General features: G+C 41.2%; 1 protein-coding gene and 1 pseudogene across 1 annotated transcript; one reads left to right on the forward strand and one right to left on the reverse strand.

Moving 5' to 3' along the window:
- Positions 1-5020: 5020 nt before the first annotated feature.
- Positions 5021-5579, reverse strand: LOC111184057 (mitochondrial calcium uniporter regulator 1 pseudogene; annotated as a pseudogene).
- Positions 5580-23562: 17983 nt separating this feature from the next.
- On the forward strand, positions 23563-25765 carry LOC111171112 (olfactory receptor 5B21-like). The gene is given in 1 exon segment (XM_022566756.2): positions 23563-25765. A coding segment is annotated over 1 exon segment (801 nt). The 5' UTR covers positions 23563-24281; the 3' UTR covers positions 25083-25765.
- Positions 25766-26351: the final 586 nt, after the last annotated feature.

The following is a 26351-nucleotide window of genomic DNA, read 5'->3' on the forward strand; positions in this document are numbered from 1 at the left end:
AGGCTCCCTGTTTGTGACCAGCAGAGGGAGAGAGAGTACTTTTCTCTATCTTTGCAAGCAAAAGTCCTGAGATCATCCTAACTGTACTAGCTTAGGTCACATACCCACCAGTGATTTTTGCTGGGGAATAGTACTACGCAGCTTGCCTTAAACCAGACTAGATCATTTCCAGAGTTAGGGGCAGGACTAAGTTTCTAAAAACACAGGGGCTCTGTGGAGGAGATGTGAATATTGAAATATCTGGGTACTGGTAAAAAGAGGGCAATCTTGAATTTATATGACTCTATGTTCAAAAACAAAAATATTAAAGAGCTTCTGAGTTTCAAGATAATATGGAAGGTAAACTAGATCTTTCCAGTGCCCTGAGGGAACATGCCTGAGAACTTTACAGGATGTAAAAGCAGAGGAGAGCCTGGAACAGGATGTTAAAAGCAACATATGGCAGAGATACTGACCTTCCCTAGGCCCTGGGGTGTGGGGCGGGGCACGGCATTAAGAAACATCAAAAAGCAGCTTCAGTGTGAGAATCTGAGAAGGGAGATCTTCTAGCTGAAATAAAGGTGAGAAGGAGTGACAACTCTCTCCAGGGGCAAGTGTCTCAGGTGTGAGCAGGTCCTTAATAAGGGTAGAGGTGGCAGCCACTAAAATATGAAACTAGAAAGGTGACTACTTACCCTCAAAATATTGTGGAGGTTGTGTTATTAGATAAAACTCTCCATCAGGGCAGCATGTAAGTGCTGAGAACCCAGAGGTCAAAGGGGAAATGGAAATCTACTGGGATCCCCTGGAGGAGGAAGAAAGAATTCTCAGATCAGTGCTGGTGCTTGAGTTGTGCTTGTTACAAATGTATAATTTTGCCCAGAGGCAGCAATGTCTCAATCTATTCGGTAAAATGCTGTTAATGGAGGAGGTTCCTCCTCCCCAGTTATGGTAGATGCATAGTGTTTAAATCAACTTCCTGTGAAAAGACATCTCGTAACTGCATTTAGGTTGACAGGCCATGGATTCTGATACTTGCATAGACATTCTGGCATCCTGGTGACAGCAATCCATCTTGCCTCCCTATTTTAGGTATCACCAAATCTCAACAAATATTGCATTCTAGGAATAACATTTCTGCCTGGGAAAACTATCCCAATTCCAGTGAGAGATATCTCAGATGACGGGTGTAAATGATACAACTCCTATAGCTGAGAATGAACAAATCAAGAAATCAGACAGGACTTTACTTCCTGTGAACTTTAATTCAGAGTTGGTGAGACAATTTGATTTTGGATTTTATTGCCTTTGGACTTTGATATGCTATGTTGCATTATATGACGGGGCTAACTGGGGATATGAAATAGAATGGAAGTACATTTCTCAGCATCATTTTTTTCAGTCTAGTTTCTCCACAATGAACTGCATGGCTCCCATTTTTCAGTCCATGTGCTTAGGTGGGGCTGACTTTAGGCTCAGCTCCAAGGCTCAGGCCTGACCAGTAAATGTTCTTTGTTCTTCTTGATCAAGGTGATTGGATCAGGGGTAGATATGTGACCCTAGCAAAGCCAATCAGATTGCTCCCCAGGACCTTCCCTGGAATTATTGGGAAAGAGGCCCCTGATTTGTTTAGGATTCTGCCTCGGAGGATATTAAAAGCCCTTTGCTGCTGAGAAGTAGTATCTTTAGCATCACTTGGGGAGCCTGAGAACGAAGCCTACACAGAGGAAAGTGGAGATAAATAATGGAGAGGCAATGTCTTCTTTTTTTTGAGCCACTCAGTCTTAGCATATCAGCATCTTAGCTTCAGACTGGGAAGCTGTAACTTTTCTTTTTTCGCTTCAGCCGATTTGAGTTGGAATTGTGTCACCAATTAATTGAGTAAGCAGAACAGACATATTCTTTCTTTTGTAAACTTAAAGTATTGTGAAAAAATGAATAAATGAACAAGTAAACGCTATAGTGGTACAGAATGTACACTGCATGTCACCATGAAAAACAAAGAGACCAAAAAACTAGATGCTCACTGCCCAGTACTTTTTACATTAGAGCACAGTGAAATGCTGTATTTTAAGTCTGAGGCATCCTGTGCATAGCTCATATATTTAGAAAACAAACTTCTTGTTCCTGTCCAATTTGTTAGTAAAGTTGAGTAATGTGTATCAATATCACTGAGGGGGCAAAAAAGAGGGAAGGGTGCTGCCATCCTCTGAGATGCAAAAATGTGTTGAAAATCATGTTATATATGCTCCTTTGTCTAGTGCCCCTGCATAGAAAATGAGTAGATCTTTAATGTTACTGTAATGCTGTGTATTTGTAGTGAAAAATAGTTTAAAAAACTTGATGCCTTACTTGCAAACAAAAAAGGAAAAACGTTGGAAAATTGTAAGAGAATTATATTTACCTTTACCCGAAAGTTGGTACTTGAAGAAAATTGGGTTTATAAGAGCTTGAGGAAGACAAAGAAGACATTTATAGTGATGCTGAGAGGAGATTGTAGGGATACTTTTTAGTGCTCTGGAGGTTGAGGGTGATGGTTTTCATTATGTCCAATGACACTGGGAAAATATGACTTTCCCTGTCTGGTGCCCTTGCATTTTCAGATATGAGTTAGGAAATATTGGAGGCTCAAAAATAAGGTGGGGGAGCTTAGAAAGAGAGACATTTTCCTAAAATAATCTGAAAATTTTGAAAGAGAGGGAAAGAAGGGGGGGAGAAAGTTATGGGATATACAAGAGAACTTGTGAGTTGGACAAGGTGAAATTTCCAGAGCTTCCAGTAAAGAAGGAAACATGGGGAAACAAGAAGGGTGACGTACAACACACTCTGTGGGGAACAGTGGTTGTAATGGGGATCCTGTTACTCAGTTAATTCCCTTATGCAAATTGCCTGGGGACACTACCTTTCATCCTGGAGTGTCTTTTAGTTTGGGTTTTCCTAGAAGTGGACCCTGAGACTAGAATTCGTGTGCAATAGTCTATTTAGGAGGGATGTACAGGTGGCGGGGGGCGAGGGAATGAGACAGCAAAGGGCCAATTCAGCGTTCGTTAATGAACAGGTTGCTGCTGGGGAAGTTGGAGCTCAACGCTCTTCGTGCCCTCTGAGGTTTATTGTAGACCACATGGGATGCCTTCTAGTCCCCCCTCCCCCCACCTCTGCCTCCCTCTATGCAAGCTGGACATGCTTCTGACCAAAGAAAGCCTTTAGTCTGAGTCACAGGTGCTTGCAGTAGGAAGCATCAGCGTGCCCCTGGCCATGAGTACCACCAGATACGGAAACTTAGAGCATCTGTTGGGGAAGGTTATAAGGAGGTAAGCATGTAAGAAAAAATGCACTGGAAAGGTCTTCGAGTCACTGATGATCACATTTGGAATGGGTCGTAAGCCATTTGTTTGCAGAATTTTAAAATGTTCCCAGTTCTAGAAAGTTTAATGCATGACACTAGCTCACAGCTAGTGTAGTAATGGCGGAGGGGATTTAGGGAGGAAGAGAGTGGGCGATGGGATTATTATTTCCATTTTACCTATGGAAAAATGATCAATTACATGAATAGGCCAAGGTCACTCAATTTTAGTGATAGCACTAGAACCAGGCCAATGTCTGTTTAGTATCCCTTGCCTGGGACACTTTCTCTTAGGCTTTACTTCAACAGTGTAAAATACATCTCAGAAATATGTCCCATGAGGTGAATTTTCAAGGGATGAGTGAGGGCACCAGGGCAGGAAGGGTGATCCAGTGGTGCAACCTATGTTGTTTAGGGGTATAGTGGCAAGAACTGTAGCCTTGGTATCAGACAGACCCAAGTTCACAGGCCAATTGTACCACTTACAAATTATGTAAACATTAGTTAAGCTATTTATCTTCTCCAAACTTCAGTTTCATAATATGCTCAATGTGGGTAATAATACCTCCCACGTGGGTTTGCTGTGAGGATTAACCAAGATAATAAGTGTGAAAGAGCTTTGTAAACCTCCAAGAACCATACATAAAAGGCATTAACAAAATAGTCCAAGAGATAAGCAAGGAAGTCAGTATAGCTTCCCTCTGCAGAATTTCCATGGAGACTGTGAAACCGTGGCAGGCTTTTAGCTGTTTTTGGATGATTTTAGAAATCTTTTTTAGGGATAAGGATGAAAGCTGATGGAACTGAAAATGCTGGGAGATTAGGAGAAGAGCTTCAGTGTGAGCTAAAAATCTTCCTTTGCAGCAACATATTGACAAAGTAATGCTCAAGACAGAATGATTTCCATGGCACAGGAAATCCATCCAGTTAGCTGCTTCCCCTAGATAGAAAACAGCGAACCCAGGTTAAGGAAGCAGAACCAAGGGAAAAGAGTTCAGGAACCTTCCAAGGCCAGGATGTTCACTGCCTGTCAATGGCTTAACCATAATTCAAGCGAAATTCCCAGGCATCATTATTACTTGTATTAGTTTTGCCAGAGGTGCTATACCAAAACACCACAGACTGGATGACTGAAACAGCAGAAATTTCTTTTCTTATAGTCCTAGAGGCTGGAAGTCCAAGATCCAGGTGTCGACAGGTTTGGCGTCTCCTAAGTTCTCGTTCCTTGTCTCGCTGATGGCCACCTTCTCTCAGTTGTCCTCACATGTCCTTTCCTCTGTGCATGTGTCTCCCTGGTGTCTCCGCCTCTTCTTATAAGAACAACGGTCCTATTGGATTAGGGTCCCACCCTTATGGCCTCATTTAATCTAAATTACCTCTCTGAAGGCCTTATCTCCAAACACAGACACATTGGGAATTAGGGCTTCAACACATAGTTTTTTTTTTCTTTTAATTGAAGTATAGTTGATTTACAATGTTGCGTTAGTTTCAGATAAACAGCGAAGCAACACATGGACTTTGGTGGGACACAATTCAGTTCATAATATTAAAAGGATACAGTGGCAAAGATACAATTCCACATGCTTTCTGGTCATAAGCTTGGTGGCTTCACTCTGTTATCTAATTCCAAACTCATCAACAGGCAAATTTTGATCCTTTTTTTTTTTCATCTTTTTTTTTTTTTAAATAGACACTTTATTATATACACAGGTCATAAAGTCCCAGACTTACCATTAGCCACATAAATGTAGACCCTGCTCACTGTTTAATATGATCAAGCTCGTACAGCTTTAGCATGGCTTTGAGGCCAGCAACCCCAGTGTCTATCTAAGTGGGGGTCTGATCTTGCTGAGATGTAATAGCACTATTTCTGTTCTCTTTACCAGCAGCTTTCTTTTGTTCAATGAATACAGTTCTTTGATCCTGCTCTTTTCTACGCTGAAATCTAATTTTGTATCTGTTCTGATTTTTATCACTTCATCCATAACTTGTTTTAATTGATATAGGTCAAGTTTCATTTTCTCATTTTCTGCTTTGAAGGATGGAAATTTGCTCCTCTTCATAATAATTGTATCCTTTTTCACATTAGCAACCTGAGACATTATCTGCTGAAGAATGATGTCCTGCTACATCTTGGTGACATATCTTTGTAGATGAGATCCATGTTGGCCTCCATGATCTTGACCAATGCAGATGCAATGATTTCTGCTTGTCGAGTAGTAAACCCATTTCCTTCAAGTAAACACACTAAGGCATGGGTTTATGGCTCATTTGGGACTGATGTATTTGAACTTTAGTTAAAATATGGTGACAGCTTTTTTTTTTACAATTTTTATTTTTATTTATTTGTTTATTTTATTTTTTGGCTGTATTAGGTCTTCGTTGCTGTGCATGGGCTTTTCTTTATAGTTGCGGCAAGCAGGGGCCACTCCTCGCTGGGGTGCGTGGGCTTCTCATTGAGGTGGCTTCTACTGTTGCAGAGCACAGGCTCTAGGCACGTGGGCTTCAGCAGTTGCAGCTCACGGGCTCAGTAGTTGCGGCATGTGGGCCCTAGAGGGTGCGGGCTTCAGTAGTTGTGGCTCGCGGGCTCTAGTAGTTGTGGCTCGTTGGCTCTAGAGCGCAGGCTCAGTAGGTATGGCACACGGCTTCGTTGCTCTGCGGCATGTGGGATCTTACCAGACCCGTGTCCCCTGCATCGGCAGGCGGACTCTCAACCACTGCACCACCAGGGAAGCCCTGGGGACAGCTTTATGATGTGGGTCTTGACTTCAGGTGAAGGCTTCTGTCCAGCTCTACTGCTTACTAGTTCTGTTACCTTGTGCAATATCATTTGACTTTTTATCATTTCTTTGTTCATTCACTCAGTGGACATGAACATCTCTTTTGAGATATATTGTGGAAGCTAAAGCTGCGTTAGAAGGGTAGCTCTAAGGATGATCAGAGTTGAGAAGTATTTTTTGGATGTTTGTGTGCTGAGAGGACGAAGGTCACAGAGATGGAGATATTGGAGGCTTAAGATGAATAAGGTAATCAAACTAGATACAACAGGGGACAGATGAGATGGAGGCTGAGATGAGGTGTTATCCTCAGGAATAAGGATGGTCCATCTTCTATGAGTTTACATATGCAAATGTGCTGTGCAACAGCCGATGGCTGTTGGTTTCCTCTTTAAAGGCAAGGGGGAGATATATTTCAAAGCACCAGTTTAAACTGTTTCTTTTTTATTTTTCACTAACAAAGAAGCCCTCAGGGTTTGCAAATCTACAAATAGGTAATTTTCCTTTTTTATTCTTAATGAGAAGCATACAGTGTTTTTTAACATTACCACGTCTGGTGATCTGAATGTTAGTTTGGTGAGTTAAAGACAAATAAATTTGCCCTAAGTGAGCTCCTCAAATGACATCCCTGTTCCTAGTCCAATTTCTTAAATAGAAAATCAGGTAGGATTTGCATAATTTGGTAGGCAATTACTGTTTACAGGACTGTTCTAGGTTCCAGGGGAAAACCTAAGATAGTAAGACTTAGTCTCTGTCTTCAAGGAGCTTACAGTCTAGGAAGAGTCACACATTCAGCCCTAATATGAGCTTGTCCATACAGGAGGGTTTCTCCCTTGGCAGCAGAGGTCAGGGCAGTGAAAGACGAAGGACCTACAGGTGGGAAACGTGGAAGTATTTGGTTCTGGGAAAGGAAACAAAAGGAGGAAATTTGGAAAAGTGGTATAAAGAGAAGGAGGCACACATGTTTCTCAGAACCTCAGAGAAAAACTTCATGGTAGAGAAGGCTCTAATTTGAATCTTCACGTGGAAGCAGGAAAAGAAAACTGGGGCATTCCAACCTGGGGCAGGGGTGTGGGGCAGGGCGGAGAAGCATGAAGTAAGGCAAAGGGGAAAATGTGCCTGATATGGTAGGTGGAGAAAGGAGCTCCTTTATTGAGGATCTAAGGTGTGCCTTTCCGGGTGTGCGTGGATAAAGTAGGATACTTGGTAGTAATAAAGAGAATGAACATAATCACACTACTCTATATAAAACAGATAATCAACAAGGACCTACTGTATAGCACAGGGTACTCTCCTCAATATTCTGTAATAACCTATACGGGAAAAGAACTTGAAAAAGAATGAATATATGTATATGTATAACTCAATCACTGCTGTACACTGGAAACTAACACAATATTGTAAATCAGCTCTACTCCAATATAAAATAAAAATTAAACTAAAAAAAGGAAGAGAAATAAAACTGCAAAGGTTGGTTGGGGCTAGTTTGCTTTGAATGTCAGGCTGGAGAGGCCGTACATTAATCTGTAGGCAACATGCAAGTCATCGAAGTTGTGAACTTGGTGGGTTGAAGGGAGAATGCAAGGCAGAGGGAGGTGTGACCACGCATGAGGTGAGGTTCCAAGCTTCTCACGCACGCTCCATTGTCCCACCAGATTTTATCTACAAAATACATATTTGAAGATAAAATTATTAATAATTTGAAGATGACAACTGCAGAGCATTAAACCCCAAGGATGGGGCCCTTCTGAGCATGGGTCCCCATGTGACTACACTAGATGCATGTCTGTGAAGCAGGATCTGGAGTGGCCTTTAAGAATATTGTTTCAGGGGCTTCCGGGAAGATGGCCGAAGAGTAAGACGCGGAGATCACCTTCCTCCCCACAGATACACCAGAAATACATTTACACGTGGAACAACTCCTACAGAACACCTACTGAACGCTGGCAGAAGACCTCAGACCTCCCAAAAGGCAAGAAACCCCCCACGTACCTGGGTAGGGCAAAAGAAAAAAGAATAAACAGAGACAAAAGAATAGGGACGGGACCTGCACCAGCGGGAGGGAGCTGTGAAGGAGGAAAGGTTTCCACACACTAGGAAGCCCCTTCGCGGGTGGAGACTGCGGGTGGCGGAGGGGGGAAGCTTCGGAGCCACAGAGGAGAGCGCAGCAACAGGGGTGCGGAGGGCAAAGCGGGGAGATTCCCGCACAGAGGATCAGGACCGACCGGCACTCACCAGCCCGAGAGGCTTGTCTGCTCCCCGCCGGGGTGGGCGGGGCTGGGAGCTGAGGCTCGGGCTTCGGTCGGATGCAGGGAGAGGACTGGGGTGGGCGGCGTGAACACAGCCTACAGGGGGTTAGTGCGCCACGGCTAGCCGGTGGGGGAGTCCAGGAAAAAGTCTGGACCTGCCGAAGAGGCAAGAGACTTTTTCCTCCCTCTTTGTTTCCTGGTGCGCGAGGAGAGGGGATTAAGAGCGCTGCTTAAAGGAGCTCCAGAGACTGGCGGGAGCCGCGGCTAACAGCGCGGACCCCAGAGACGGGCATGAGACGCTAAGGCTGTTGCTGCCGCCACCAAGAAGCCTGTGTGCGAGCACAGGTTACTATCCACACCCCCCTTCCGGGGAGCCTGTGCAGCCCACCACTGCCAGGGTCCTGGGATCCAGGGACAACTTCCCCGGGAGAACACACGGTGTGCCTCAGGCTGGTGCAACGTCACGCCAGCCTCTGCAGCCGCAGGCTCGCCCCGCACTCCGTGCCCCTCCCTCCCCCTGGCCTGAGTGAGCCAGAGCCCCCAATCAGCGACTCCTTTAACCCCGTCCTGTCTGAGCGAAGCACAGACGCCCTTCGGCGACCTACACGCAGAGGCGGGGCCAAATCCAAAGCTGAGCCCCTGGGAGCTGTGAGAACAAAGAAGAGAAAGGGAAATCTCTCCCAGCAGCCTCAGAAGCAGTGGATTAAAGCTCCACAATCAACTTCATGTACCCTGCATCTGTGGAATACATGAATAGACAACGAATCATCCTAAATTGAGGAGCCGTGTGGATGAAAGGCTCTTGGTGCTGCAGTCAGGAGTCAGCACTGTGCCTCTGAGGTGGGAGAGCCAACTTCAGGACACTGGTCCACAAGAGACCTCCCAGCTCCACATAATATCAAATGGTGAAATCTCCCAGAGATCTCCATCTCAACACCAGCACCCAGCTTCACTCAACGACCAGCAAGCTACAGTGCTGGACATCCTATGCCAAACGACTAGCAAAACAGGAACACAACCCCACCCATTAGCAGAGAGGCTGCCTAAAATCATAATAAGTCCACAGACACCCCAAAACACACCACCAGACGTGGACCTGCCCACCAGAAAGACAAGATCCAGCCTCATCCACCAGAACACAGGCACTAGTCCCCTCCACCAGGAAGCCTACACAACCCACTGAACCAACCTTAGCCACTGGGGACAGACACCAAAAACAGCGGAAACTACGGACCTGCAGCCTGCAAAAAGGAGACCTCAAACATAGTAAGATAAGCAAAATGAGAAGACAGAAAAAAACACACAGCAGATGAAGGAGCAAGATAAAAACCCACCAGACCTAACAAATGAAGAGGAAATAGGCAGTCTACCTGAAAAAGAATTCAGAATAATGATAGTAAAGATGATCCAAAATCTTGGAAATAGAATGGACAAAATGCAAGAAACATTTAACAAGGACCTAGAAGAACTAAAGATGAAACAAACAACGATGAACAACACAATAAATGAAATGAAAAATACTCTAGATGGGATCAATAGCAGAATAACTGAGGCAGAAGAACGGATAAGTGACCTGGAAGACAAAATAGTGGAAATAACTACTGCAGAGCACAATAAAGAAAAAAGAATGAAAAGAACTGAGGACGGTCTCGGAGACCTCTGGGACAACATTAAATGCACCAACATTCGAACTATAGGGGTTCCAGAAGAAGAAGAGAAAAAGAAAGGGACTGAGAAAATATTTGAAGAGATTATAGTTGAAAACTTCCCTAATATGGGAAAGGAAATAGTTAATCAAGTCCAGGAAGCACAGAGAGTCCCATACAGGATAAATCCAAGGAGAAATATGCCAAGACACATATTAATCAAACTGTCAAAAATTAAATACAAAGAAAACATATTAAAAGCAGCAAGGGAAGAACAACAAATAACACACAAGGGAATCCCCATAAGGTTAACAGCTGATCTTTCAGCAGAAACTCTGCAAGCCAGAAGGGACTGGCAGGACATATTTAAAGTGATGAAGGAGAAAAACCTGCAACCAAGATTACTTTACCCAGCAAGGATCTCATTCAGATTTGATGAGGAAATTAAAACCTTTACAGACAAGCAAAAGCTGAGAGTTCAGCACCACCAAACCAGCTCTACAACAACTGCTAAAGGAACTTCTCTAGGCAAGAAACACAAGAGAAGGAAAAGACCTGCAATAACGCACCCAAAACAATTAAGAAAATGGGAATAGGAACATACATATCAATAATTACCTTAAATGTAAATGGACTAAATGCTCCCACCAAAAGAAACAGATTGGCTGAATGGATACAAAAACAAGATCCATATATTTGCTGTCTACAAGAGACCCACTTCAGACGTAGAGACACATACAGACTGAAAGTAAGGGGATGGAAAAAGATATTTCATGCAAATGGAAACCAAAAGAAAGATGCAGTAGCAGTTCTCATATCAGACAAAATAGACTTTAAAATAGAGACTATTAGAAGAGACAAAGAAGGACACTACATAATGATCAAGGGATCGATCCGAGAAGAAGATATAACAATTGTAAATATTTATGCATCCAACATAGGAGCACCTCAATACATAAGGCAAATACTAACAGCTATAAAAGGGGAAATTGACAGTAACACATTCATAGTAGGGGACTTTAACACCCCACTTTCACCAATGGACAGATCATCCAAAATGAAAATAAATAAGTAAACACAAGCTTTAAATGACACATTAAACAAGATGGACTTAATTGATATTTATAGGACATTCCATCCCAAAACAACAGAATACACATTTTTCTCAAGTGCTCATGGAACATTCTCCAGGATAGATCATATCTTGGGTCACAAGTCAAGCCTTGGTAAATTTAAGAAAATTGAAATTGTTTCAAGTATCTTTTGCAACCACAACACTATGAGACTAGATATCAATTACAGGAAAAGATCTGTAAAAAATACAAACACATGGAGGCTAAACAGTACACTACTTAATAACGAAGTGATCACTGAAGAAATCAAAGAGGAAATAAAAAAATACCTAGAAACAAATGACAATGGAGACACAACGACCCAAAATCTATCGGATGCAGCAAAAGCAGTTCTAAGAGGGAAGTTTATAGCAATACAATCCTACCTTAAGAAACAGGAAACATCTCGAATAAACAACCTAACCTTGCACCTAAAGCAATTAGAGAAAGAAGAACAAAAGAACCCCAAAGTTAGCAGAAGGAAAGAAATCATAAAAATCAGATCAGAAATAAATGAAAAAGAAACGAAGGAAACGATAGCAAAGATCAATAAAACTAAAAGCTGGTTCTTTGAGAAGATAAACAAAATTGATAAACCATTAGCCAGACTCATCAAGAAAAAAAGGGAGAAGACTCAATAGGATTAGAAATGAAAAAGGAGAAGTAACAACTGACACTGCAGAAATACAAAAGATCATGAGAGATTACTACAAGCAACTCTATGCCAATAAAATGGACAACCTGGAAGAAATGGACAAATTCTTAGAAATGCACAACCTGCCAAGACTGAATCAGGAAGAAATAGAAAATATGGACAGACCAATCACAAGTAATGAAATTGAAATGGTGATTAAAAATCTTCCCACAAACAAAAGTCCAGGACCAGATGGCTTCACAGGTGAATTCTATCAAACATTTAGAGAAGAGCTAACACCCATCCTTCTCAAACTCTTCCAAAATATAGCAGAGGAAGGAACATTCCCAAACTCATTCTACGAGGCCACCATCACCTTGATACCAAAACCAGACAAGGATGTCACAAAGAAAGAAAACTACAGGCCAATATCACTGATGAACATAGATGCAAAAATCCTCAACAAAATACTAGCAAACAGGATCCAACAGCACATTAACAGGATCATACACCATGATCAAGTGGGGTTTATTCCAGGAATGCAAGGATTCTTCAATATATGCAGAACAATTAATGTGATAAACCATATTAAAAAATTGAAGGAGAAAAACCATATGATCATCTCAATAGATGCAGAGAAAGCATTTGACAAAATTTAACACCCATTTATGATAAAAACCCTGCAGAAAGTAGGCATAGAGGGAACTTTCCTCAACATAATAAAGGCCATATATGACAAACCCACAGCCAACATCATCCTCAATAGTGAAAAACTGAAAGCATTTCCACTAAGATCAGGAATAAGACAAGGTTGCCCACTCTCACCACTCTTATTCAACATAGTTTTGGAAGTTTTAGCCACAGCAATCAGAGAAGAAAAGGAAATAAAAGGAATCCAAATCGGAAAAGAAGAAGTAAAGCTGTCACTGTTTGCAGATGACATACTATACATAGAGAATCCTAAAGATGCTACCAGAAAACTACTAGAGCTAATAAATGAATTTGGTAAAGTAGCAGGATATAAAATTAATGCACGGAAATCTCTGGCATTCCTATACACTAATGATGAAAAATATGAAAGTGAAATCAAGAAAACACTCCCATTTACCATTGCAACAAAAAGAATAAAATATCTAGGAATAAACCTACCTAAGGAGACAAAAGACCTGTATGCAGAAAATTATAAGACACTGATGAAAGAAATTAAAGATGATACAAATAGATGGAGAGACATACCATGTTCTTGGATTGGAAGAATCAACATTGTGAAAATGACTCTACTACCCAAAGCAATCTACAGATTCAATGCAATCCCTATCAAACTACCACTGGCATTTTTCACAGAACTAGAACAAAAAAATTCACAATTTGTATGGAAACACAAAAGACCCAGAATAACCGAAGCAATCTTGAGAACGAAAAACGGAGCTGGAGGAATCAGGCTCCCTGACTTCAGACTATACTACAAAGCTACAGTAATCAAGACAGTATGGTACTGGCACAAAAACAGAAAGTTAGATCAATGGAACAGGATAGAAAGCCCAGAGATAAACCCACGCACATATGGTCACCTTATCTTTGATAAAGGAGGCAGGAATGTACAGTGGAGAAAGGACAGCCTCTTCAGTAAGTGGTGCTGGGAAAACTGGACAGGTACATGTAAAAGTATGAGATTAGATCATTCCCTAACACCGTACACAAAAATAAGCTCAAAATGGACTAAAGACCTAAATGTAAGGCCAGAAACTATCAAACTCTTAGAGGAAAACACAGGCAGAACACTCTATGACATAAATCACAGCAAGATCCTTTCTGACCCACCTCCCAGAGGAATGGAAATAAAAACAAAAATAAACAAATGGGACCTAATGAAACTTCAAAGCTTTTGCACAGCAAAGGAAACCATAAAGAAGACCAAAAGACAACCCTCAGAATGGGAGAAAATATTTGCAAATGAAGCAACTGACAAAGGATTAATCTCCAAATTTTATAAGCAGCTCATGCAGCTCAATAACAAAAAAACAAACAACCCAATCCAAAAATGGGCAGAAGACCTAAATAGACATTTCTCCAAAGAAGATATACAGACTGCCAACAAACACATAAAAGAATGCTCAACTTCATTAATCATTAATGCAAATCAAAACTACAATGAGATATCATCTCACACCAGTCAGAATGGCCATCATCAAAAAATCTAGAAACAATAAATGCTGGAGAGGGTGTGGAGAAAAGGGAACCCTCTTGCACTGTTGGTGGGAATGTAAATTGATACAGCCACTATGGAGAACAGTACGGAGGTTCCTTAAAAAACTACAAATAGAACTACCATATGACCCAGCAATCCCACTACTGGGCATATACCCTGAGAAAACCATAATTCAAAAAGAGTCATGTACCAAAATGTTCATTGCAGCTCTATTTACAATAGCCCGGAGATGGAAACAACCTAAGTGTCCATCATCGGATGAATGGGGTAAAGAAGATGTGGCACATATGTACAATGGAATATTACTCAGCCATAAAAAGAAACGAAATTGAGCTATTTGTAATGAGGTGGATAGACCTAGAGTCTGTCATACAGAGTGAAGTAAGTCAGAAAGAGAAAGACAAATACCGTATGCTAACACATATATATGGAATTTAAGGGAAAAAATGTCATGAAGAACTTAGGGGTAAGACAGGAATAAAGACACAGACCTACTAGAGAATGGACTTGAAGATATGGGGAGGGGGAAGGGTAAGCTGTGACAAAGCGAGAGAGAGGCATGGACATATATACACTACCAAGCGTAATATAGATAGCTAGTGGGAAGCAGCCGCATAGCACAGGGAGATCAGCTCGGTGCTTTGTGACCGCCTGGAGGGGTAGGATAGGGAGGGTGGGAGGGAGGGAGACGTAAGAGGGAAGAGATATGGGAACATATGTATATGTATAACTGATTCACTTTGTTATAAATCAGAAACTAAAACACCACTGTAAAGCAATTATCCTCCAATAAAGATGTTAAAAAAATATTGTTTCAATAGAATGGAGGTGGAAATAGTTGAGGCTATGGTGCAGTAGACTGAGGATAGGATGGGAGGTGATGTAGATGATAACTGTAAGGGTAGAAGGAGGGCTATTCATAGAGCATAAGGGTCTATTAGGGTGGAAGAAAGCCTTTTGAGAGTTTTGGGGAAAGGATAGGTAAATTAAGCATGCTTGTGGACACATGGGTTAAGAGCAAGTAAGAGAAGGTATGAAGGATGGGACTAATTGCTACAGTAAAGATCTCACAAGAGTAAGTAGAGTAAAGATGGTGTCAACGGTATAGATGGAGGGGGTGGGAAAAGAAGAGGGCAAGGTCCGAGCTAGGAAGGCAGAAGGCAGCCTGAATTTAGATGGAGTGGCTGATGTGACATTAACATCAGGTGGCCCCAAACTTAAAAGAAGCTGATGTCATCCGCGGAGAGGGCTGAGGACTCAAGAGAAGTTCGGGAAATTCTGGGGAAATTGACGGATGGAAATGAGTCAGGAGTCTTAGAGCACGGGTTTCAATTATGCTGTGAGTCAGCGGCGTGGCTTTAGGCTGATCACTTCATCTCTATGAACCTGTTTATTCCTCGATAAAATTATATATTTACAAAATAACACACAGTTATACAGTGTTCAGTATTCTAAGTACTTTACATCTGTTCACTTAATTCTCACAACAATCCCATAATGAGAAAGAGAGGAATGGAGAGGCTAAGTGACTTGTCTGAGCCATCCAGGCAGTGGTGGGAGAGCTGGGGTTTGAACCCGTGCATCTAGCTCTAGGGACTGTACTTATCACCTCTGAGCCATGGTGTCTTGGGTACCTTAACACTTAGTGATCTCTTACGTCTTAAAAGGTGCTGACATCCCATGTGTCCATAAAACTAACTCTTTTAGATGGACTGGTAGCTTCTTCACTCTTCTTGTAACCCTCGCAGGAAAGGCTTGCAATGGCCGCAAGGTGGCAGCATTAACTCAGAGATACCTGGCCTTGAACTAACCCCGAAGTCAGAATTGGCCCCTTTCTTCCCCTTTATTTTTCTCAAACCCCAAAGTATACTTATTTGAAGGTGAAGTCACAGCTTGATCTTGTGAGGAGCCCAACGGTGAAGGAGCCACAGAAGTCAAAGCAGAAGTATCCCCATAGGAATGAAGAACCTTTGAGAGGGAAGAGGAAGAAGATAAATCCAGGAGCACGAGGAAATGATGAGTTATCCGTTTAGTAAGCAGCTGATTCCGGGTCTCTCACTCGCCAAGAGCCAGTACTATTCCATTTTACCATGTTAATAGTCTTCATTTTAAGAAGTTTAATTTTTTTAGAATATTAAATGCAGATAAAAGAGAGTACTAAATTATTTTATAGAGTCAGATGTTTTGGCTAGATTGTCACAGTTGTTAGATGTTGGACCTACAAGGTGAAGTTTTCTCTTTCCTTCTCTCTCTTTCCTTTCTCCCCCTTCCCCTTCCCTCTTCTCTTCCCTTTTTCTTCTTCTTCTTCTTCTTCTTCTTCTTCTTCTTCTTCTTCTTCTTCTTCTTCTTCTTCTTCTTCTTCTCCTTCTTCTTCTTCTTCTCCTTCTCCTCCTCCTCCTCCTCCTCCTTCCTCTTCCTCTTCTTCCTCTTCTTCTTCCTCTTCCTCTTCTTCTTCCTCCCCTTCTTCTCCTTCTTCTTCTTCTTCTTCTTCTTCTTCTTCTTCTTCTTCTTCTTCCTCCTCTTCTTCTTCTTCCTCTTCTTCTTCTTTTTCTTCTTCCTCTTCTTCTTCTTCTTCTTCTTCCTCCTCTTCCTCCTTTTCTTCTTCTTCCTCTTCTTCTTCTTCTTCCTCTTCCTCTTCTTCTTCTTCTCCTCCCCCCTCCTCCCCCTCCCCCTCCCCCTGCTCCTCCTCCTCCTCCTCCTCCTCCTCCTCTCTTTTTAATCTTTCTCCCCCTTTCTCTCCCCCTTTCTCTCTCCATCCTCCCTTTGGTTGTTGTAGTGATCAAATAAAATAACAATGAGGAAAGTCTAGTCTTCGGGTTGGATGTGTGGGTCAGAAGATTAGATCCTACAAAATTTGAAGAGTGGTGCAAAAACATCCTCAGCCTCTTAACGCCTAGCTTGCTACTTACTTGGCCACTTCTTATTTTATCAAAAAAACTTAAATTTATTCTAACAGAAATTTTTTTTATAAAAGGAAAAGAAAAATTGTAAATAAGCTTCGCTTTTGTAGCTGACTCTACTGGAACATGCATTTGTGAGTCCCTGTGGGAAGCAGGACCCTTTTCTGGATTCTGAGAGCAGCCCTGTTCTTCTACACTGATTCCCAAAAGGAGCAGTAGAGCACGGTGTAAAACTATGTAGACTTTAAGTCAGACAGACTTGAGCATCTCCTTACTTCCTGGAGTGACAAGCTGCTCCAAGTTTGTGTGTTGTATCCCTTGCTCTAGTCTTGGAATCAGTCAGTTCTCCAAGGAGTTCCTTTTATTGGAGATTATTATTAGAAACCAAGATTAGGGTGTTAGGTATATACTGACGTTTTCACAGCTGTAAAACTGGAAAGATAACATCAATACATTTCTGGTAGAGTTGGGCGAACAGTAAGTGAAAAAACACACTCATGTAGTACTTAGCAAGGGCTGAAACATAGGAAGCATCCAATATGTGATCATTCAGTAGGGGCTGGAAGAGAAGACTGCTTCCTGTAAGCTCCATGCTAAAGCTCATTTAAAATCAAGTTGATTGGAAAAAAAATTTCATGAAACTGTTTTGATCCATAAAAGTCCTTGTAACTTGAGGTTCCTTAGAGATGGATTTAGGCAAATGGAAATTTTGATGAAGTCTATCATCTGTATCTAAAATTAGAAATTTTGGGCTTCCCTGGTGGCGCAGTGGTGGAGAGTCCGCCTGTCGATGCAGGGGACACGGGTGCGTGCCCCGGTCCGGGAGGATCCCACATGCCGTAGAGCAGCTGGACCCGTGAGCCATGGCCGCTGAGCCTGAGCGTCTGGAGCCTGTGCTCCGCAACGGGAGAGGCCACGACAGTGAGAGGCCCGCGTACCACACAAAAAATAAATAAATAAAATAAAATAAAATTAGAAATTTTAATTTCTAATTTTAAATATAGATGAAATTAAAATGAAAATTAGAAATTTTTAAATTTTAAATAAAAATGAAATTAAAATGAAAAATTCTCCCTGTTTAGTCTTAGAGAAAGTACCAAATTCCAAATTCTCACAGGACGTCTTCTATAGGCTGAGTGGGGATGGCTGGACCCTGCAGCTCCTTTGAAGGCATTTTTGATGGAACTTGATCACCAATCATTTTAGCCCTTGCTTGAAGGCCTGGAGCTCCCCCTGGGCCTTTAAGCCTTTCCACATCACAATAATGTTTCATTCCCTCAGGAAAGTAGTGGGGTGTTTTGGGGTTTTTTTTTTTGGTTTTTTTCTTAGTTGTCTTTTTTTTTTTTAACATCTTTATTGGCGTATAATTGCTTTACAATGGTGTGTTAGTTTCTGCTTTAAAACAAAGTGAAACAGTTATACATATACATATATCCCCATATCTCTTCCCTGTTGCATCTCCCTCCCTCTCACCCTCCCTATCCCACCCCTCTGGGTGGTCACAAAGCACCGAGCAGATCTCCCTGTGCTATGTGGCTGCTTCCCACTAGGTATCTATTTTACATTTGGTAGTGTATATGTATGTCCATGCCACTCTCTCACTTTCTCCCAGCTTACCCTTCCCCCTCCTCATATCCTCAAGTCCATTCTCTAGTAGGTCTGCATTTTTATTCCCGTCTTGCCCCTAGGTGGGAATGTAAATTCATACAGCCACTATGGAGAACAGTATGGAGGTTCCTTAAAAAACTAAAATTAGAATTACCATAAGACCCAGCAATCCCACTACTGGGCATATACCCTGAGAAAACCATAATTCAAAAAGAGTCATGTACCACAATGTTCATTGCAGCTCTATTTACAATAGCCAGGACATGGAAGCAACCTAAGTGTCCATAGACAGATGAATGGATAAAGAAGATGTGGCACGTATATACAATGCAATATTACTCAGCCATAAAAAGAAAAGAAATTGAGTTATTTGTAGTGAGGTGGATGGACCCAGAGTCTGTCATACAGAGTGCAGTAAGTCAGAAAGAGAAAAACAAATACCGTATGCTAACACATATATATGGAATCTAAGAAAGTGATGTTTTGATTACTCGTTTGCATGTTACTGAGCTCTGGATTGGGGTTGAGTCCCTCCAGAGGCTCCCACATCTACATAGATGCCAGCTTCTGGCGGATTCCAGGCCTCTCATACAGTTTGGTACCTCTCAAGCTCTGAAACAACCTGCAACTGCAGCTGAACTGCTTTTACACTTACTTCATAGCCTCAGGAAATCTTTTACGCTTTGAAATCTGAGGTCTTCTGAGACTGAACAGCTTTTCTTTTCCGTTGCAGGCTTCAAAAACCCCCGTAGTTGAAAGCAGTTCTGAATTAAGGTCTCAGAATTCCCAAGGAACTAGGTAGGTTTTCCCTGACTTTTTTTTTTTTTCAACATTCTTCGTACTGTGGGTAAAAATAATGGGTTTTTTTTAAGGAGAAAGGGGCTCAGAAGTAGGTATAAAAAAAGGACTCAGCTCCATTTTCCCCACTTTTCTGTGCCACATGAAAAACTGAGACAATGAACCTCTCCTAGGTAATTTTTGGGTCATCTTTTCTTAAACAGAAACTGACATAGTCGTTTCTAGGTAGAATGCTGCTACCAGCTGGTGTTAATAAAATCTGGGACTCAAGTTCATATGATTGACCAATAGTTTTTCAAAATATTTTTTTGTTGAAGTATAGTTGATTTACAATGTTGTGCTAGTTTCTGGTATACAGCAAAGTGATTCAGTTATAGATACATATATTATATATAATATATATAATATATGTATATATAATATATAAATATATATGACCTTGTCAGTTATCTATTTTATACAGAGATAAATATTTTATATTTTGTATCTGTTAATCCCAAACAGATTAACAGGTACAAAATACCTGTTATTTCCCCTTTGGTAACCGTAAGTTTGTTTTCTACTGATTGACAGATAGTTTAATGAAAAGATAAATTAGTTTGTATCGAGCACCCACCATAGACCACACAGTGGCTAGATTTTCTCATATTTTATCGTCCTTAATCCTTTATTGTCTCTTTTTTCGTGGAATTTAGTCTTATGGTTTTCCGTTGAGAATCTTCTTTTGGAAATCCCCCAATGGGATGTGATGGCTGAGGGTGATTCTTCAAACACCTTTAGAAACAATTTTGATAACACTTATTTTCAGATTATCTGTCTTGGTGGTTTCTGCTTTTATAATCCCTTAATCCTTGAAGTTTTAATGGTTTTCAGTTTTCAACACGCTTTCTTATTTGTTATTTATTTATTTAGCCATGCCACACGGCTTGTGGGATCTTAATTCCCTGACCAGGGATCGAACCCGGGCTCTCGGCAGTAAAAGTGCATAGTCTTAACCACTGGACCGCCAGGGAATTCCCTCATATTTGTTATTTATTAAATAAAGCAGTTGATCACAGGCTACCTTTAAATATTTTCTTTAAATGTCTTTACTTTTTCAAGGCTCCTTCTGATATTTATTTTAGGCCTATGCAGAAAAGCTTGGCCTTTGTAGGACTTTGGTGGGAGGGAACACAGCAGCAGTGGCAGCAGTGGGATTTAGATTCAGGCCTTCAGGGATGGTGCCGGGCAAAGCAAAGCTTTCCTCTCTCTGCCCTGACTCCAAATTCTCTTTGCTGCTCTGGATCCAGACACATTTATTAATAGTGACACAATGCATAATAGAAAGTGTTGTCCATCAAGAGAACATAGAAATACTTTGAATGTTAATTGATAATATATGAAGATGGCAGTCTGGGGCAATTCAATATAGGGAGTGCGTGATAACTGTTAGAAATCAGACCAACAGCTTAGGTACGTATAGTTGAGTGGTCAGTATTAACTGTGAAAATGGATTAAATAAGCATTTGAGAAGGTGTTTTGGAATAGAATTCAGAAGTCAGCTGCCTTTCATTTTTGGAGTTTTTCTGCGTCATTTACCCTACCTTGTGTTGGGGAAGAGGTTGGTTTATGAAATAGGAAGGTGAGTATCTCTTTAGTTGAAGGACCACAGTACTTGGCAAGCAGTTTTCCCTTCCTAGACGCCCCCACCAGTGAGCAGCAATATTTGGCTGGAGTGCTAGATCTTGAACTAACTGCTTTATCTCACCAAGTCTCAGTTTCTTCATATATATACACCTACACATGAATATGGGTCTGTAATATATGTGTATGCTGTAAAATATATAATATACATAACTCATGGAATTGTGACTTAGTAAACCGTGAACACAAATAGAGTTTCATAATCTCTAGAACAGTGGTTCTCCACCAGGGATGACCCTGTGGACGTCTGGGACATTTGGCAGTATCTGGAGACATTGTTGTTTGTCACAGCTGGGGAAGGGAGTATGCTCCTGGCATCTAGTGGATAGAGACCAGGGATACTGCTAAAGCTCCTACAATGCACTGGACAGCCTTTCCCCTGCCTCACCCCCGCCTGCAACCAAAGAACTGTCCAGCCCATAATGTTTTTTTTAAATTAATTTTTATTGGAGGATAGTTGATTTACAATGTTGTGTTAGTTTCTGCTGTACAGCAACGTGAATCAGTTATACATATACATATATCCACTCTTTTTTAGGTTCTTTTCTCATATAGGTCATTACAGAGTATTGAATAGAGTTCCCTGTTATACAGTTGGTCCTTATTTACTTATCTATTTTATATATAGTAGGATGCATATGTCAATCCCAATCTCCCAATTTATCCCTCCCCCTCCGTGTTTCCCCCTCGGTAACCGAAAGTTTGCTTTCTACATTTGTGACTCTAATTCTGTTTTGTAAATAAGTTCATTTGTACCATTTTTAAAGATTCCACGTATAAGCGATACCATGTGATATTTGTCTTTTTCTATATGACTTTCTTCACTCAGTATGACAAGCTCTAGGTCCATCTGTGTTGCTGCAAATGGCATTATTTCATTCTTTTTTTAATCCAGCACGTGATGTTAACAGTGATGAGGTTGATGGGTCCTGCTCTGGGGCTTTGTACAGATATTGCAGTTAAGAGGCCCCAGGTTCCTAATATATAATATCAGGAAACTGCCTGTCATAGATGATAGGATACTGTGTCTGCTAAATTATAGGGTACACACACATGACAAAAGTCGAAAGGAAAAAAAAGAAAAAAGAAGGACTGGCTAAATGTAATGAAAGTGCTGCTGGTTGGAAAGTTGACACATCACTGAATGGAAATCTGTCAATAAGCAAAAGAAGGATAAAAATATAAAATTCTAGGAATTTATCAGGGAAAAGAAAGGGGCATGAGAGGACATCTACAGGGGTATTCCCTGGAGCACTGTTTATAAAGGTGGAAAATGGAAACCAGGACTGGAGTTTTATCATGGTTCCTGACCAATAGCATTTCCAAACTGGCTGAGCCGGCCTTGTGATACCAGCTGCGACACTCGTGTGTGTAATCGTCATCTGAACACGACAGGCTGGGCTGTCTCCATTTGTGGTATAAAAAAGGCTCCTTACCAATCTGATCACTGCAGTTGCAGATAACCAAGGTCAGGCAGAGCTGAAGCCTTTTCTCCCTTAAATCCCTTCTTTCTCCCCTTTCTCTCTTCCTCTGTCAGAGCCTGTTGTCACCCATTCTGCCACCGGGGACAGGAAAAACCTATAAGGCACATCAGACTGAGGGAAAACAATAGGAGAGAGAGACAGGCCACTAGAATTAGGACACAAGTCTTTCTCCAGGCCTGCCCAGCCCCAGTCTCACTGTTAATTCTGAATATTTTTTATACTACGAGCCTTAGCTAATATGTTGGCAGAAAAGGTGGACCCAGCTAGACAAGAGAACAAGAAGCTGTTTGTGGTGGGGTTAGTTAGCATGAAAAATGTTTAAACACTTTGCTATTGATGTTCTAATTAATTCACCAATATTTAGGTATGTGATCAAGGGGTCATGGTAGGCTGGGTGGTTGCTCAGCTAATTGTGTGAATCACTCAAGTCTCAAGTGCTCTGGGAGAGCAGAGAAGGGAGAACTTAATTGTAATCAGGATCAATAACAAAGACTTCTGATAGGAAGTGGAGAGGTATAATCTCAATTTAAATATATAAAGATAAAATACAATTGAATTACTGTTGAGGGATAAACTTCTAAAGACATTAAAATTGTAGTTAAGAGCTTTGGATTTGATATCAGAGAGACCAAGGTTTTAATTCCACTTTCAAGACTTACCAGTTATGTGACTTTGGGCGATATTTTTCTCTTCTTCTCTTCTTCTCCTTCTTCTTCTCTTTTTTCTTCTCCTTCTTCCTCTTCTTCCTCCTCCTCCCTTCCTCCTCCTACACCCCCTCCTTCTTCTTCATCTTATTATTATTACTATTATTTCATCATAATAGCTCTCCAGTCTTCATCTAAAAGCTACTAGATTTTAGGAGCAGACAGTAGCCAGAAAAAAGAGACCAAGTATAAAATATACTGACAACTGGAAATAATCTAAGTAAAAAGCAAAATGCTCTATTTGCATATTTTATATCATGGAGCATTGTTGAAAAAGGTGAACATTTTGAAATAAGAGTATTATCATATATACTCCTTGGGTATATTTTGCACAGTTTACACATTTATACAGTTTCTCCTTGTGTAAAATGAGGAAAATAATATGATCAACCCCAAAGAGTTGGTTTGAGGATTAAATAAGTTAACTTCAAGTAAAGCTCTTGGAGCAGTGCCTGGCATACAGTAAGCTCTTACTATGCTTAGTACCATATAATTCTATTGGCATACAGGAAATCTCTGTGGAGGCTATACACTTAGGAGTGGAATAAAAAAACAAGGAATGAGGGATTTATACTTTTTACTTCATACTGTTCTCTTTTTGATTTTTTAAAAACTGAATAAACAAAATCTTAAAAGCTAGGCTACAAGACATATCATATTTTGTTTCATATGATGTAAACAGGTAGAATAATTCAAGCTCTGAGCGTATGGACATTGGGTTCAGAAGTATAAGGATGTGAATTTAACTCTGACCCCAACTAATTAGGTTATTCTCGTCAATGTTAAGCTCCCAAGAAAGTAGGCATAATAGTACTTATCTGACAGGATTAAATGCTGTAATGTAATAGAAGGGTCTAGCAGGTGCCTTACACAGAGTACTTTCTCAATATATATTAGTTTTCTATTTTTATATCATCCCTCTATACTTTCATCTGTTTCACTGGCTCCTCTCCTTTAATTGCCAGGCTAAATTGAAGTTAACCTCAGTGGAGAATAGCACAGAAGCAGCAGAGTTCATCCTCTTGGGATTCACAGATGACCCCAACCTCCAGGTTCCCCTCCTCCTGGTATTTTTGTTCATCTACCTCATCACTTTGGTTGGGAATCGGGGGGATGGTGCTGGTCATCTACTGAGACTCCCACCTCCACGCTCCAATGTACTTCTTCCTCAGCAACCTTTCCTTTGTCGATCCGGGTCACTCCTCAGCCGTAGCTCCCCAGACTGTGGCTGCACCGCACTCAGGAAACAAACTCATCTCCCACAATGGATGTGCTCCTCAGTCCTTCTTCTTTGTGGGTTTTGCCACCGTCAAGTGCTACCTCCTGGCCTCCACGGCCTGTGACCCCCATGCAGTGCTGTGTAGGCCCCTTCATTACACCACCATCATGATAGCAGGTGTGTATGCCCTCCTGAGGATGGGCTCCTATGTCTGTGGCTTCCTCAATGCCTGTGGCTTCCTCGATGCCTGCATCCACTCAGCAGACACCTTCAGACTCTCCTTCTGTGGTTCAAATGAGATGAATCACTTTTTCTGCGAAGTCCCTCCACTCCTGGCTCTCTCGTGCTCCAACACATGCATGAGCAAGCTGGTGGCCTTCTTTGTCGTGGGCTTCAATGTCTTTTTCACCCTCCTGGTCATCCTCATCTCTTACTTCTTCATATACATTGCCGTTTGACGGAGGCATTCTGCGGAAGGAAGGAAGAAAGCCTTCTCCACCTGTGCGTCCCATCTCACGGCCATCTCCATTTTCTATGGAACAACCATCTTCATGTACTTACAGCCCAGCTCCACCCAGTCCATGGACATGGACAAAATAGCATCTGTGTTTTACACGGTGGTGATTCCCATGCTGAACCCCTTGATCTACAGTCTTAGGAACAAAGAAGTGAAACATACTCTCTGGAAAATACTCAACAAGCTTAATTCCCAGTCTTTAAGTGTGAGTAGGAAGTAGGCAGGTAACTAAGGGATAAATCTTCCCCCCAGACCTAGATGCCACCTCAACTTTTGAGGTTTGGCAGATTTCAGTTCTTTCTTCTCCAAGAACAGTGGTTACTTCTGCTGTTAGGAAAAGTGGTAAAAAAAAAAGCAGCCCTTTGAAATGTCTCACTCAGAAAAATAACCTTATGTTTAGTGAACAACACCCTGGGGTGTTTAAACTCTTTCCTGCATTAGTTTCCCGACACGGTTTAAAGCAGAAGATCAAAGCATAAATTGAATGCACTGACTTTCCCTCTCCCTATTTTAATTGGAAGAAATTTTCCATTTGTTATTAAAACGTGGTGTAAGGACTACATCTTCATTGAATAATAGTTGTCAACTGGAAGGCACAGCCTTTCGTTTCTTTGATCCGTGAGTTTGAAAGTTAAAGTGTCTAATGCTGACAAAGGATGTTTCAATATTTTTAATAACGTCTCAAAGAAGGTTGTAATTGAAAGGACAAGGCACTGGACCAAGAGTCAGGTGACCCAGTATGAAATCCTTCTAACCCCGATCCTTCTACGCCCACTCTCATTCCCACCCTCATAGATTGTGTACTTTTGTGTATTCTCCATCTCCTTCTGTTAAAGTGTTAGGACAACTTTGGTAGAAAACAATAAGCCACCTTGTGTATGTATGTTTCAGTAGATAAATTGTTTAAACTTTAACCTGAATAAGTATATCTCTTTTTAGAGTTCCTGCACTCTGTTTTATGCTTTTGGCCTTGGTCTAACATAATAACCAAAACTTACAGAAGGTTTAAAGAAAAAACTTTTTTTCCAGGGGCCTTGAGAAGGGATATTTGTCTTCTGAATTAAATGCTTGCATTTCTCGTCATCCTTAAGTTTGGTGGTTCTATTATGAATTCACACAATAGATTTTTGTGCCCTCATTGCTTCTGTTTTTTCAATAATTCAGTTCACCTCTGGATCCCTGTTCTATTCAGATGTTCTGTAATTAGATGCAGCAAAAATTTAAAAGCCTGTGTTAATGTACTTCTTAAGATGGGAATGGCCTGATGGTGCACATCACAAGTCTACCTTCAGGTCTTGTTTCCTGAGCTAACTGGTGTGAGCGGATGTGTGTGGGTGGGAAGGGAGCGGTGATTAATTTCACTTCTCACATATCAACTGCTTGATGTTTATAGCTACGATTAGTCTAAGCTGCCACATATTTCATGATTTCGAGATCTCCAAAAAGAATTTTTATTTTTATCTTAAATATGAAAACCAGAAATCTTGGT

Source organism: Delphinapterus leucas, chromosome 7 (genome assembly GCF_059928025.1).
Source record: "Delphinapterus leucas isolate spDelLeu-1000000601 "Yukka" chromosome 7, BTC_Dleu_Yukka2, whole genome shotgun sequence".
NCBI classification, from domain to species: Eukaryota; Metazoa; Chordata; class Mammalia; order Artiodactyla; family Monodontidae; genus Delphinapterus; species Delphinapterus leucas.